At 37.1% G+C, this 14,000-nt stretch overlaps 1 protein-coding gene across 1 annotated transcript; it reads right to left on the reverse strand.

Moving 5' to 3' along the window:
* Nucleotides 1-7,271: 7,271 nt before the first annotated feature.
* LOC146148525 (protein unc-93 homolog A-like) lies at nt 7,272-12,994 on the reverse strand. Its single transcript, XM_083388057.1, has 7 exons — nt 12,920-12,994; nt 12,650-12,656; nt 12,408-12,572; nt 12,179-12,258; nt 11,440-11,767; nt 9,945-10,047; nt 7,272-7,374 (listed from the first exon to the last, which is right to left on the reverse strand). The coding sequence occupies exons 1-7, from the start codon at nt 12,992-12,994 to the stop codon at nt 7,272-7,274; spliced, it is 861 nt and encodes a 286-aa protein (XP_083244183.1).
* Between the last annotated feature and the right edge of the window lie 1,006 nt (nt 12,995-14,000).

Here is a 14,000-nt window from a genome sequence, read left to right on the forward strand (position 1 = left end):
CGTTCTGAGGTGGAAAATTTCTTCTACGATAGTCCAATTTTCGGATTACGGCGTAAGAAGGAAGCTGTTCTGCAGACGAGAAAACCCAGAAGGCTAACGTCATCCTTAACCCAGTCGAGGTCCGACAACGACAAAGTACGCCTGTTTTGTGCTTGTTTTGTGACAAACCTCACGATCTGTGAAGGTTTGCTCCAGGTCATGTCGTAAGGACGTGCAAGGCACAAATCACTTGCGAGGAAACTATAGCTGCAAGAGTAACTACCACCATACACTCGCCTATTGAAAGTGCGAGGGAAGAGGTTGCTGTCGCACCTTTCGTAGCAGAGAAAGTGGCTTCGTGTTCAATTGCAATACCCGTTAAAAGAAACGGAGACACTGAACATTGTTTTCGATGACGTTTTCCAGTGTGTTGTACCTGTCCTGGTAAAATACAAAGAACGACGGGTGCAGACATACGCCTTTGTGGATATTAGATCTAGTGGAACGTTCTGCAGCCAAAGGCTTGTGAGTGCGTCGGATATGAAAGGCGAAACCAAAACAATTGTTGTACAAACCCTCACTGATAAGACAAAGGAGCACGTCGGCGTTTCGGTGAGTTTTTCGGTCTCCTCAGTATACGGCGGAGAAGATATAATTCTCCCGAAGGTGATGTCTGTGGATGAAATCCCAGTGTCCTAAAAGTAAATTAGTAGATTGCCACTATGAGCTGCCTCTACCCTGGAAGGAAAGTTCGCATCGTCTTCTGGAGAAAGTCCATGGCTGTTAGGCGCTTGACACACCTCAAACGATGCCTTGATCGAGATGTTGTATTCAAGGAAAGTTACGTGAGTACGATGCAGTCACATATCGATAGAGGATGTGGTAAAGAAATAACCCAGAAAGAGAGGAATGGTTGTGATGGTGTGCGGTGGTTTTTGCCGCACCATCCTGTGTTGCTTCCGCGTAAGCCAGAAGAAGCGTGTTTTTTTGTGTGGTTTCACGGCTGAGACTTTGTTGACGTCTGGCCGCTGGTTACGTGGGCCACAATTTTTGTGCGAACATGAACTAAACTGGCCAGTGAGGCCAATCGTTTTTCGTAAATTACCGACCGACTTCAACGCTGTAAACAGGAGGTGTCCGTTAATTTGGTTGTGGAAAAGCCATCTGTTGTCAACAGAATTACCAATAAATATTTCTTGTTACATAGTCTGAAAAAGAGCGTTTCATGGTTCCCTCGGTACAAACGGTACCCTCTTTTGCGTGTTCGGCGTGACGACATCGTTCTTGATAAATGTGGATTGTCGGTGGACTAATTGAACATTGCTGAGTTAGAAGTGATCAAATACGTGAAGCGGGAGCAGTCCAGTCTCCGAGCTTGCTGCATTGGAAAAGGGATCTGTGCGGAAAACCGTGGTGAAACGTCACGTGTTCAGGCTGAACCCAATTCTCATCGAATGCGTGCTTTGAGCCCCTTTACCTTAGGACATACATTTAGGTGGGGTGATGTTACATCTCCACGTTAACGTTATACCAATGTTGTCATTTACTAGCCTACGTAATAGTAACCCGACGTAACAAAGGTTTTGGAATTGGCTTTGTTTTATCAATTGGCATGCTTGCTGTTCATTTGCTAAATAAGTGTGAGAAGTAAGCTGTACTGTACCTTGCTAAGTAACTAATTGTTGCAATTTGTGGTTAGCGATACTTAGACAAATAAGCAAATTTGAAAGACCTAATGTAATTGAATAGAACTGCGTCGCAAAAATAGTTGAAACTGTGCTTCGTCCTATCGTGCCACATAAAAGTACTTGGATTCCGTTTTACGTGCTTCGCTGCTACTAGTGTGCACTGTGTGAATTTGGCGTCATTACATCAGAATTTGAAGTCTGCCGTCATTGTACGTTAGGGCAAGGTGCGCGTTTCAACGTGACAACCCCCTTTGTGTGACTTAGCCTGCAGGTCGGCCGTTCAGAGTCTACAATTGCAGCGGTTTAAACAACAAGCAAATTTACTTTTCAGGTGAGATTTTCTTTAGTTGGTCGCAGTATGGTATATACCGGGGTAATGTATTTGCTTGAATTTCGCGCAATGTGAGCAATTTCTGCGAGGTTTTACGATGTTAGTGATTTTCGATCTTTATATGACAAGGGTTTCCGTTATACGTAAGATATGCGAGACGTGAAGGTTGTGTGTTTAGTCGCTATATGTTAACAAAACACACAATTTGGTTTGATGTTAAATAACCTAATATATTTGTTTTAAACATCTGCTCTCGCATGCGGCTTCAGCAAGCTGACACGATGCTCGTACCACGTTAATTAGTGATTAAACGGTCACAGCACGTTCGCGCGTTTCCCTTACATGTAAAAATTGTTGTGAATTTACGGAAACAATAAATTAGACCTTTTAATTCATGCAGATAAGTCACATAAATAAACACGCCATTCCATTAATACCGCTTTCACACAGGCTGTGAAGTGTTACTTTGATTTTGGGAATGCATTAGGTTAATCGATTTCAGACACACTATCGTCAAACAGAATAGGGGCGACCAGCGCCTCTGCGTTTTACAGTGTAGGTCTAACGCCTTTTCATCACCGCGTGAAGCATAAAAACGCATCACATGATTTAAATTTTCTATTTAGTGACACGTAGTGCAAACGTTTAGGCATAAATAAAATGCTATGTAATTTGAAAAAAAAATGCATTATTAATGCCTCTGACGAAGATCTTGCGATATCTGTAACATTACTTTTGGGGTATGCTAATCACCAAATTTATCTTTCATAATCATGGACTGTAACATGAGGCTAGCAATTTAACAAGTTACAACATGATATGCGATAGTGATGAAGAGCCCACAGCATGATGGATTGTTTTATTTTATTTAACCAGACAAAATTTAGGTAGACTCCGTACATTATCGTGGTTATTGTAGGTGTTTTTTTTAACAGTTAGAATTGAAGTGGTAAATATTCTATTTAACCTGGGCAACGCCGGGTATTTCATCTAGTAAAAACAAATCCAGGAATCGTCTCAAAGTATATTGTGGCGTTTGTATAGCTCACAACAAAACAGAGCCCTTTTGCGAATTAGAAGACTAAGCTACGTACTGACATTTAGTTTTTGGTTTATTCAACGTAAGTAAAATAATTAACTTGTTAAATTACTAGAAAGTCTCATAGGCTTTCGTTTAATAGTCGTATTTGTTATTAACGTAGAATAATAAAACAAGTAAACCACGTTAAATACAACGCTAGGTACTTTAACAAGCAAGGACGCCCCGAGAGTTAAGAGCCAAAAGAGATGGGGAAAAAGCAAAAATACTTGAGAACTACTGGTCTAGACTATTTGTCTAACTTAAAACAAAAAACTGCCCAACAGCAGTTTTTTCAGTTAAAGCGAACTTGTTGGACAATGAATTTAAAAAAACAATATAATTTTCGGTATCCAATCAGACGTAATGGAAAGGCTGCAACGCTATTATGCGTTTGATACACTTTTGTCTGGTATTTTTAACTGTAACTTATAATTAGTTTGAGCAAGTCGGCCAGCGACAAGGTTTGTTTTGAATATAAATTGCTGCCAAATAAAGTAAATATCCGGTTATCAGTGTAAACATAACGGCGCCAAGCATACAAATAGGGTAAATGGATGACATAACGGCGTACGACGTGGAAACGCCAATAGAATCTAAAGCAATAAGCCAAGATGCCGCTTCAACTTGATGTTGCGGAAAAAATCCCGCAAAAACGCTTGCAGTTTGAGTTTTGAATATTGCGTTGCTACAACCCAATCCAGCACTTAAGATGAAATAGGGCCAAGCCGCGCTGCTACTCTTCCAGAATAGCAGAGTAAGTAGACAGGCCATTTCAATTAATACAGCACACCCAAACAACGTCATGCAACGTATCTTGCGCAATATAAGGCCAGACGTAAAACTGAAAAGTACCATGGATACCGAGTACGGGATCATCACGTAAGATACATATTCCACTCCTGAAAAACATTAAATATATTGGTGACCGAAACATTAAAATGTTAGTTGTGTTGACATGTGTTAATTATAAACATACCTATTTATGACATCAGTTTCGTGCTAAGTAATAAATTCTTTTGTATATGTATAAGACAGATACCAGGTTAAAAAAGGTACTTTACGTTTCATCCTTGTTAAGATATATTTTGTATGTCTTCTAGCTTCCTAATTTTTTATACATAACGAGAAACTTAAACTTTTCCCGCAGGTTTCCATTAACACGAGAATGTTTACTTTGTTGTTGACGGTTTAACAATTTCTTTTTTGTCAACTGTTGGTTGTTTCACTTACCGTAATTACAGAAAATCCAACTCCCATTAAACGATCCTCTGATAAATGCCTGAAGAATACCAATGTGCACGGTTTGAATCGCGAGCAAAACTGCAGCCATATCAGTCCAAACAAGTTTCATTGTCGCCCGGAGCAAACTGCATGGAGAATTAATCATCGCATCCTGTATATTTGTTTGATTAACTTGAGTTGACTTGATTAGTTTCTTTGAGTTCGCGAAATCTGTGTCTTTCATCGTATCAATTTTTGAAGAACAAACTTCGGAAAATTCATCTGTAGCAATAGCTTTCAAACTTTTATCGGTAGCAGTTATAGTGTGTGATTTGATTTCTGGCAATCCTGTTAGACAACAGCACAAAACCACTCCTATGGTGTTCAACAGTAGAAAAGATGAAATTAGACAATACAACGCTATCTTATCTATTTTAAAATTAACATCGGCCGAGAGGCTTTCGTCTACTCTGAAGTAGAGACCACACATATTGCTTTTGTTGGTAATTAGCAATTCGTTTACTGTTGAATATGCAACTGTTGTTGGATTAACATCAAGAATGTCTTTTTCACCAGGTGGAGTAATAGCAATTATTAAAATCATTAAAAAACTTCCAGGAAGAGAAGATGCGTTAGAAAACCCATAAAGCCAGCTAAACGATTTTTTGTTTATGCGTTTCACACATTTCCCTGTTCTTTCTGCGTTAATCTTGGACAGGCGATTGACGTAGGTGATAAACGTTGCCCACATTACAGCAGATAATGTTCCCATCACTGCAGCACTTGCAATCAATGTGAAGTCAGTTGGATAGAAGTTTGCTGTAAATAATGGTAAAATCTAACATGCATTCGGTCGGTGCTCTCCTAACGATTAACTAAACAAACCGATATTTTTTGTCTAATCACCTAAAATTGGAGTATATTTTGTAAATATCCGGGTCATTTACTCGATTTACAAAGCTATAGGCGGCTAGCTATGAATGAGACCGCGCACGCATATTTTAAAATTAGAAATAAACGTTTTATAGCACCGTTCAACTTAGGCTATACGACCCGGCCTGATGGCACGCATGTGTTCCACCATACACAGTAATATTTTCTGCGTTACTACAAGTTAAATAAGTTTTGCTTCTTGACTTTGAGGAGTAAAAATTACATAACAGCGTCTAGCAAACGCTAGAAATTCTTTGGCATGTTATTCAGTGTTAATCAATTTAAGTTCGTATAAATGAGAATTCGAGTTTTGATAAAACTAATTATAAACAGACTTGGCTTACTAGGCACTTAATAAAGTGAAAAAACAATGCACTAGAAAAACAATGATTGTTGGTCAGTCATGTCGTGGAAAACCGATAAGATTAGCTGGAAAACCCACAATAAATTTGAGTTCACTGCGCTCAATACTTTCCCAGTAGGTTGTTATAAAATTCCATGAGTTCCAAGCATGTGACTTAACAGTATAACCAAGCCAACCCTTTTGCGTTAAACACGCATTTAATAGAAATTAGAGTTTTGTAACTGTCAATATAGCCTTTGTTACATATCTGCGCTGTGCAGTGGGCTAAACCAGGGACCCGCAAACACTTTTTGGCACGACCCGAATATGACTGAAAATATATCCAAACCTAACTTATAAAAGGTGGAACCCAATATTATTACTATGATTTATCAATTAGGAATCTTGTAAAACCAACAACAAAAAACTTGTCTAACTTGTTCTATCGGTTAATAGCGTGCACAAAAACACAAGATTGTTTTGAGCATAAAAAATGTGTTTGCTTTCATGCTTTATTAAATTTCAGAAAATTTCTGAGACTGGCCTTGCACAACGCGAGAGAAACAGTGTAATTTGGTGAAACTTCATTTTAGGTGATTGGCGTCACAAAGCACGAAACTATTTGTTGTTGGAAGGAAGACTTGGATTTTTCATGTTTCAAATTAAGAGAAAATAAAAACTTTTTAGCGTACATTATGAAACACACTCCAAACGCCTCTTTGGATTTATAGCATAGTTATTATGCAAACAGCATAGTTATTATGCAGCGGTTAGTGGCGTAGCAAGGAATAATCATAGCCGCGATACCTCTTAAGTTTTCGTAATCTGCTACTTAAAAACATTCGTGAAGAGAATACTAACCTGCGATAAAAAGTGAATACGAGGCCATAGAAAAAGCTAGACAGCGTTTGCAACCAAACTTGTCTATTGCATATGGCGGCAGCAAAACCGACGACAACACAAAGCAAGCATAGAGCACCGACAATGCCGCTGTACCGCTACCTTCATTTAAAGAGCTTTGGACATCTGAAACAACACGAACAACTTCGCTGTATCTAAGCGAACGCGACGTAAACCAGACAATTATATTTTTGATTGTGAAATTTAAAAACTTGGACCTTGTAATATGTAGGTTTGATTAATATATAACAATCACCTATACTTATTTTAAGATATCTTGAACCAGCAATTCCTAGACGGATAGCATATGCCCAGCTAAACGAATGTAAAAAAACACAAACAATATAAATAAATTTCTTTTTGACGTTTTTTGTTTTCGACACGTACGTAAATTTTTGAAACACGAAGTATCAAAAGTTGTTAAACGTTGAACTTTTAGCTAATCTTGAACTATGCCAAATAAAATTATTTCGGACTTTGTCTCGCTAATGATGTACAAATACCCAAGTTTTATAATTGACTGATTAGTATGAATATACATTTTCTGTTTGGAATTTGCTGATGGACTTAATTTGGCAGACGACATTTTTAGTTTTATACGAAAGTTTATTTTAGTTTTTAGACGCAAATGCTTTACAATTTGAGCAAATAACGTCAAAAAAATTGCGTTATTGTTAGGCTTTTTAAATAAAAAATTTAAGCAAATGTTCAAGCGCAACCCATCAGGCAATATACATATATCAGTTGAATATCTGATATATCGAGAAAAATACTTCACGTATCACTATTAAAAACTCAGTACGTACTTTCAAGGGTCATGTAAGCCGACTGATTACACATAAGAGCAAAGCACAAAAGCAGAAGATCTCTTTTCTCTTTACCTTCCATGCTTGGGTTTCTGTTAAAAAAAACTGATATAGCTCAACAGCTAACAGCAATCGAAATGTAGGTGCTGCGATCTTTACACACAATGACTCAGTTAACGCCCGTTGCACATGACGATGTTTAACGAACTGTTCGATAAGGGTTCTCTGCAAAATGTTTGCTTAATAAATTTCACTAAACGACAAATATTTGTTGCACAGCAATTTCTAGAGCTGCAAGAAAAGTTAACAAATGCTTTTTGCTACACTTTTTTGCATCACAATTTGCATTGGTTTTTAATTTTATTTATTTTTTTGTTTATATTTAATGAAAAAAATGCGGTATTGTTTTTTGCTTTGCAGAAAAAGTTCAATGAGTTTCAAAAAAAGTTTGTCAACTGGAAGGAAATTGAGTTAAATTCGGAATTTAAGTTTTTTTTAATTAACATTCAGTGGGTAAATAATAGTTGGCGGATTAATATCGAAGCATAGAGGCTCGACCCTTGAGTTAAACAGAGGCCCATATGATTTGTTTACTTTATATGAGAGCAGTGCTCCGCAACCTTTTGTCACTAAAAATGTCTGGTTGCACCGTGGCACACCGGTGAAGCATTGTATTTGAACAGTGGTTCTTAACCTTTTTTCAGTCGCGCCCATCTTTGGTAATTTTCCTATGCCTTGCGACTTACCCTCCCCCCCACTATGAAAACCAATTCGGCATCAATTATACATTACTGAGAAAACTTGAAAACAAGTTTCTTGTCGGTTGCGCGAAGCGCGAAAAAATGGTGTTTAATTAGTTGAATTGGCGCTAAACTGTAAATTCAGGAGGCTTTTCGCATTGGGCACACAACAAATAGCTCGTGCACGTGCTGATTTTGACAAACGTGTTGCTGTGATGACATTTACTCTAGAGTTGTAAGGCAAGTGTGATGTCAAGTGCAAATAAAAATGTCAAGTGCAAAAGTTAAACATTGCATTAACGTGTTTCAAAAGATGTGACGACACACAATACGACGGCAATATTGCAAAGACCTTATCGATTCGCGCAAAAAAGTTTAAGTCCCCCTGTTGCTAGGCTGTTATCATATATAAAATATGGGTAAAAATAGTTCGAACGGTGGATGAGTTTTATCGTTTATCTATAAGTTAGCAAAATTGTAATTAAATATGGCCGTTATACCTTTGATGATATGAAAACATGCAATCGCATTCAAAGAGACTTTGTGCTAAAAAAAGTTAATAAACGTAGAAAAGACAAGATTCGCGCTCGCTCCCCCTAAGAATTGCTTGGCGCCCCCCGGATAAGAACCGCTGTTATAGACTACCTAGACAAGCTTCTGTAAAAATTAAGAACATAGCCTACCATACAGTGATAGCACTATAGGCCTACAAAACTTATTCCTTTGCTTCATTAATGGGTCTTTTTTATATGTGAGGTTCTGTTGCCATTTTTCTGGCGCAATGTTTGTCAAAACAATCAAGAAGGTAGGGCTGGTAGGGCAATTTGTTGGAAAACCTGTTTAAAGCCAGCAATTAAGCATATTTCATGGCTACATTATATTTTTGGAAAGAAATACAACGTCTCGCCTAAAATTCTTGTTAAAAGTATAAGTAAGTAACTCGAAATGCGAAAAAAAGGTCATTTGAACATTTTTGAGCCTCCTCGGAAGACCATTCAGTTTTCTTGAGAAAAGAGGACAAATCCTCCTAAAAGAAGACATATGGTAGGCCTAATTAAAAGGATTGTTCATTCATATATATTAAATTGTTTTAAACTTTGTTTATTGCTGTATTTATCTTACTCGAAACCAATAAATCGGGTTCCACTGTTGAACAACAATTTGTATAAAATAGACAAGTTTAGTCACAAGCGTGCCTCATTAGGTCAATCAAGTAAAATACATTAAACGAAGGCGCAAGTAAGATTAAATGCGACAAATGTAGTCAGTCAAACGATAGGCACACGCTCGCCAAAAAATAGTTCATCCACAAAATTGGTGCAAATATCTCCAACAAAAATATTAATAAAAACTGAAGAACCCGTCAAGAAAGTTTTATTACTATATTGAATAAATGCTGATTTTTAGGTAATCCCGCGGTTAAACTACATAAACAGGTTGCTATACTAGTGTTATCTTAATTAATAGTTTTGTTACACGTACAAATAATTGATTAAAGTGATATAAACACAGGTATTTTATGTAATTATAAATATTGATGATTGAAATTAAAGTAAAATCAGCTATGCTGGTTATCATTACGGGAATCTGTCTTCTTAATAAACAGCGCTGTGCAATAAAGCGTGTAGCCCAAAGTAAGTAGAATCAAAGTGGTAATTAACACATGGATGGGCAAACAAACTGATGTAATAGCATATGCTATACAAACACCAATGGACTCTACACCAATTTGCCACGAAGCAGCCTCCGTTTGGTGCTCAGGAAAAAACCTTGCGTAACATGTTGGCGTTTGCGTTTTGAACATTGCATGACTGCAACCTAAACCGATGCTGAGAAGAAAATAGGGCCACTTGCTCTCTCCTGCGCTCCACACAAGCAACGTTATTAAGCAGCCAACTTCCAATAGCGTGACTGATCCTAACAACATCCTCTGGCTAATTTTGTGCAAAAGCTTTCCGGACGCTAAACTTGTCAGCATCATTGAAAGAGAAAGAATAATCATTGTGTATGAAACCCATCCGACTCCTGTCAAAAAAAGACGTTTAACGTTGGCAAGAACACGTGTAATCATTATTAATTTTTAGAATCTATCTTCGATAAAAGCTCCTCGAAATGGTAGACCGAGATTAGTCACATGACAGATCTTTTAACCAACGCAACGATTTGTCTAAGTGTTAGTTTGTAAAATTGTAAGTACCTGTCCCGACACTACCATTCTTAATGTCTAACACCTATTTTTCCCTCATTTACACAAATAATTTCATTTAAGTGTAGGACGAAAAAAGCTTTTTTCCATTAGACCAGTGGTTCCCAACCTGGGGGTCGCAAAAGGTTTCAAGATGGTCGCCTGTACTATTTGTCCAAAGAAAAATTAACAAGAAACCAAACAATACAAACAAATTAGCAGTGTAAGAAGTAAAATAATGTGCCAGTCAAAAAATTATGTTAACGACATTTGCTTTAGTGAACCATTCGTGTTTTTAAGTCTACTTTACCATTATTTTCAACCAATAAAAGAATAAATGGGGGTCGCATCGGTTCGTGCAAACTGACAAGGGGCTCGCGACAACAAAAAGGTTGGAAACCAATGCATTAGACCAGTGGTTCTCAACCGGTGTGCCGTGGCACCCTTGGGTGCCATTTGTAATGCCAAAGGGTGCCGAGAGATATTTGAAAATCTCCAAGAATCTTATTTTTGCTCAACTCTTACAACTTTCTGTGTAATATTTTAGTGGAAATACAATTAAAACTTCCTACGTTGTATAGAGTTGATATGTGTTATTTCAGTTCCGTTTATTGTTATATTCTAGTGATTTACTCACGGAAAAATCTTGTAGGGGTGCCGCAAGCCACAACAGGTTAAAAATCACTGCATTAGACCATTATAGACACATAGCGTGTATATGCTGAAATTTTTTTATAAGGAGGTACAGCATGTTGGAAAGTTAAACGAGTTTTGCGTCAAAAACAATTTCACATTTAATAGTTTAAATGGGCAAAAATGCTGGCCGTGACCGTTTATTGAAGTAAGTGAATGGACATAGCCTACGTGGGCACTCGAAAAAGTGTAAAAAAATGCTACAAACGCATTTAAACTTCATGTAGCTCAAAAGTTTCAAATAGTGTTGAAACCACACTTCTTAAAATATTTTTCTAATTATAAAATCTTGTTTATGATTTTACATTGACTGATTTAAAAAATCTCTCCTTGGAGGTGTTTATGTTTTCGCATCCGCAAATCAAGTTTGCCTTTTTGTTGTTGTTTTTTATAGAAATATTTCAGGCATTTTGTCACGTGACTACAAGATGGTTAGTGATTCGAAGAGACGCAACATCCTAGATCTGTTGGTCTATTTTTGTTATTTTTTAGACATTTTTTAGAGAGTTCAAAATTTAGGACGCTTAGAATATTCTTACCTAAGTTGCATACCACCCAAATTCCGTTAAAACTTGCTCGAACAAATGCTTGAAGTGCTCCAAGGTGAAGTGTGTGTGGGATCATAAGAAATACAACCACATCCTTTCTGACAAATCTTAATGTTGCTTTAATATCCAACAAGCGGGAGGACGTTTTGAATTTGTTTGTCGGCATGCTGTTTTGATCTTCATTGATTACCATTGTTTCAGTTTTATCACCATTATCGATAAGTTCAGTTTTACTAACAATACAAAACAGCGGACCAGATGGTTCTTTAGCAACACTTGCATCAAAATCATTCCTATTGCCTTGCTCGTTTTCTTTAATCTTACCATTAGAAAAATCACTTAAACAAGCGCATAAAACAATTCCAATTGTGTTAAGAATTACAAAAGCGGAAAGTAATAGAAACTTGATATTTTTGCTGAGTTGCGTTCCTTCCTCTTTAATTGTACTTTCGTAGCCTTTATAATATCGGCCGCATGTTTGATTGCTATGGAAGGATGTATTGTCATATACATTGTAGAACTGTGAAGAGTTATCAAAGGTAAAACCACCATCTGCTTTTGTCTCAGAAGATGTCGCAGCTATCATGACAGCCATGATGCTACTGCCACATAACAAGGAAAAGTTTACAAATGAGTAAAATGTTCCAAAAAATAAGCCTGTTGTCTTTTTAAGAGTCAAGTTGCCGTTGACACATTCGATTTCAGCCAATCGCGTCACATAAGAAATTACCGTGGCCCACATCACTGCTGAAAGTGTTCCCAAAATAGCAGCAGCCGGTATTAAAGTGTAGTTAGACGGGTAAAAGTTTGCTAAAAAAACAATTTTTGACCAACTCTATAAAATTAAATAAATAAATAAAGAGCTACAAAACTCGCACAACCTACATACGCGCATAGGTAAAACAATGTATTTTAGTATTCTAGCAAGTGTGGACAATACTTAAAAATGCCATAACAACCTGCAATGTAGAGAGAGTATGAAGACATTGAACCAACCAGACATCGCTTGTGGCCAAACCTTCGAATAGCATAGGGCGGCAGAAATAAGGAAGATATAAAAAAGCACGCATATAACACTGCCAATGCTGCTGTACCCTTGGATTCGTTAAGAGTGCTTTGAATATCTGTAATATATTGATTAAAACAGATTTAAAATTTGGTACAGGTGAGGTAACGCCCCTGATACATATGCCAGGCTTACATGGTCGCTAAACAAGACGGCCAAATAAATGAAAAGTAAGTATGTAGTGTAGTTTTATTACACTGCCAGCTATTTATTATCCTGTTGTTATGTGTCGCACGATGTATATTTACTATCGATTTCTGGTTTTATAAAAATGGGAAACACTCCTGGCGGAAATACAAAACATAAGCCTCATAGGCCAACTTTGGCATTACGTTTCGCAAATACTTAAGCCGAAAATTTGTTACGATTCTTCGCAGTAAATACCCCTTAATAAAGCACCATTACTTGATCAGGTATGTTGAGTTTGTCATCTTTTATGATGAAGTAAGTAAATTTCAAATCTGGTGATGAAAATGTCATGGCTTCAAACGAAAAAGGAGGTTTGTTTCATAAAAACAGCTTGTTTTCAAAACAACAGTACCGGTACTTTTTTTACAAAATTGCTACCTGGTGACCTATAGTCATATTTTTTGTACACTTGTAGAAAAAATAGGAGGTCAAACCGAACCAAAACTGGAAATTTATAAACCGGTTTTGAAATAGCTACGGTCGAGCTGAATAGAAACTTTTTAATTGCTCTGAACCAAAAACCTGAACTGACCGGATTGTTAAACTCTACGAATCAGAAGCAAACCTGAACCGGAAAAGTTAAGCGGTTGGACTCCCTATAATAAACTTCAGTGCACAAGTGATACCTACTTTCAAGTGTTACATATGTTGATTGATTGCAGAGAAAAGCAAAACACAAAATGTACAGATTCGTTCTAACTTCCATCGTGCCTTTCATAACAACATTATTTGTTTTATACCTATTTCACAATCCTATACTATTGTATTAGGCAGCCTAACTTAAAATATAATTTACTATTATCTGTTTGACTATAAAACATTAATGCAATGTCGAGTTCGCAATGACAGTCTCATACAAAACAGACGTTTTTAGGATTAGTCGTGCATTACAAGCTTAATAATTAACTTATTTTTGCCTTTGCCGCATGTATTATATGTGGGTTGTTTAGACCAGTGTTCTTCAACCGGTGTGCACACTGCACCCTAGGTGCAACAAAATATGCATGGGGTGCACCAGGACGAAAAGGTATAAGGGTTCATTACAAACTTTTAATGAACAATTAATCTTATATCGTATTTACCAGTAATTAACGATTTCTATGACACAACGTGCTGTAATCGTTGTGAACTAACTTTTTGAGACATGCGGTCTTCCTTTTTTGCCTGACAGTCGTGGTGCAAGTTTTATTTCTGTTTTTGTGTAAAGTTTGAATGCTGTTTGATGACATGCAATAGTAGTCTCAAGCTGCCTGCAGCCATAATCAAACTCTTACCAAGAACATCGCAATTTATGACG

This window comes from Ascidiella aspersa, chromosome 4 (genome assembly GCF_963924565.1).
Source record: "Ascidiella aspersa chromosome 4, kaAscAspe10.2, whole genome shotgun sequence".
Classification (NCBI taxonomy): domain Eukaryota; kingdom Metazoa; phylum Chordata; class Ascidiacea; order Phlebobranchia; family Ascidiidae; genus Ascidiella; species Ascidiella aspersa.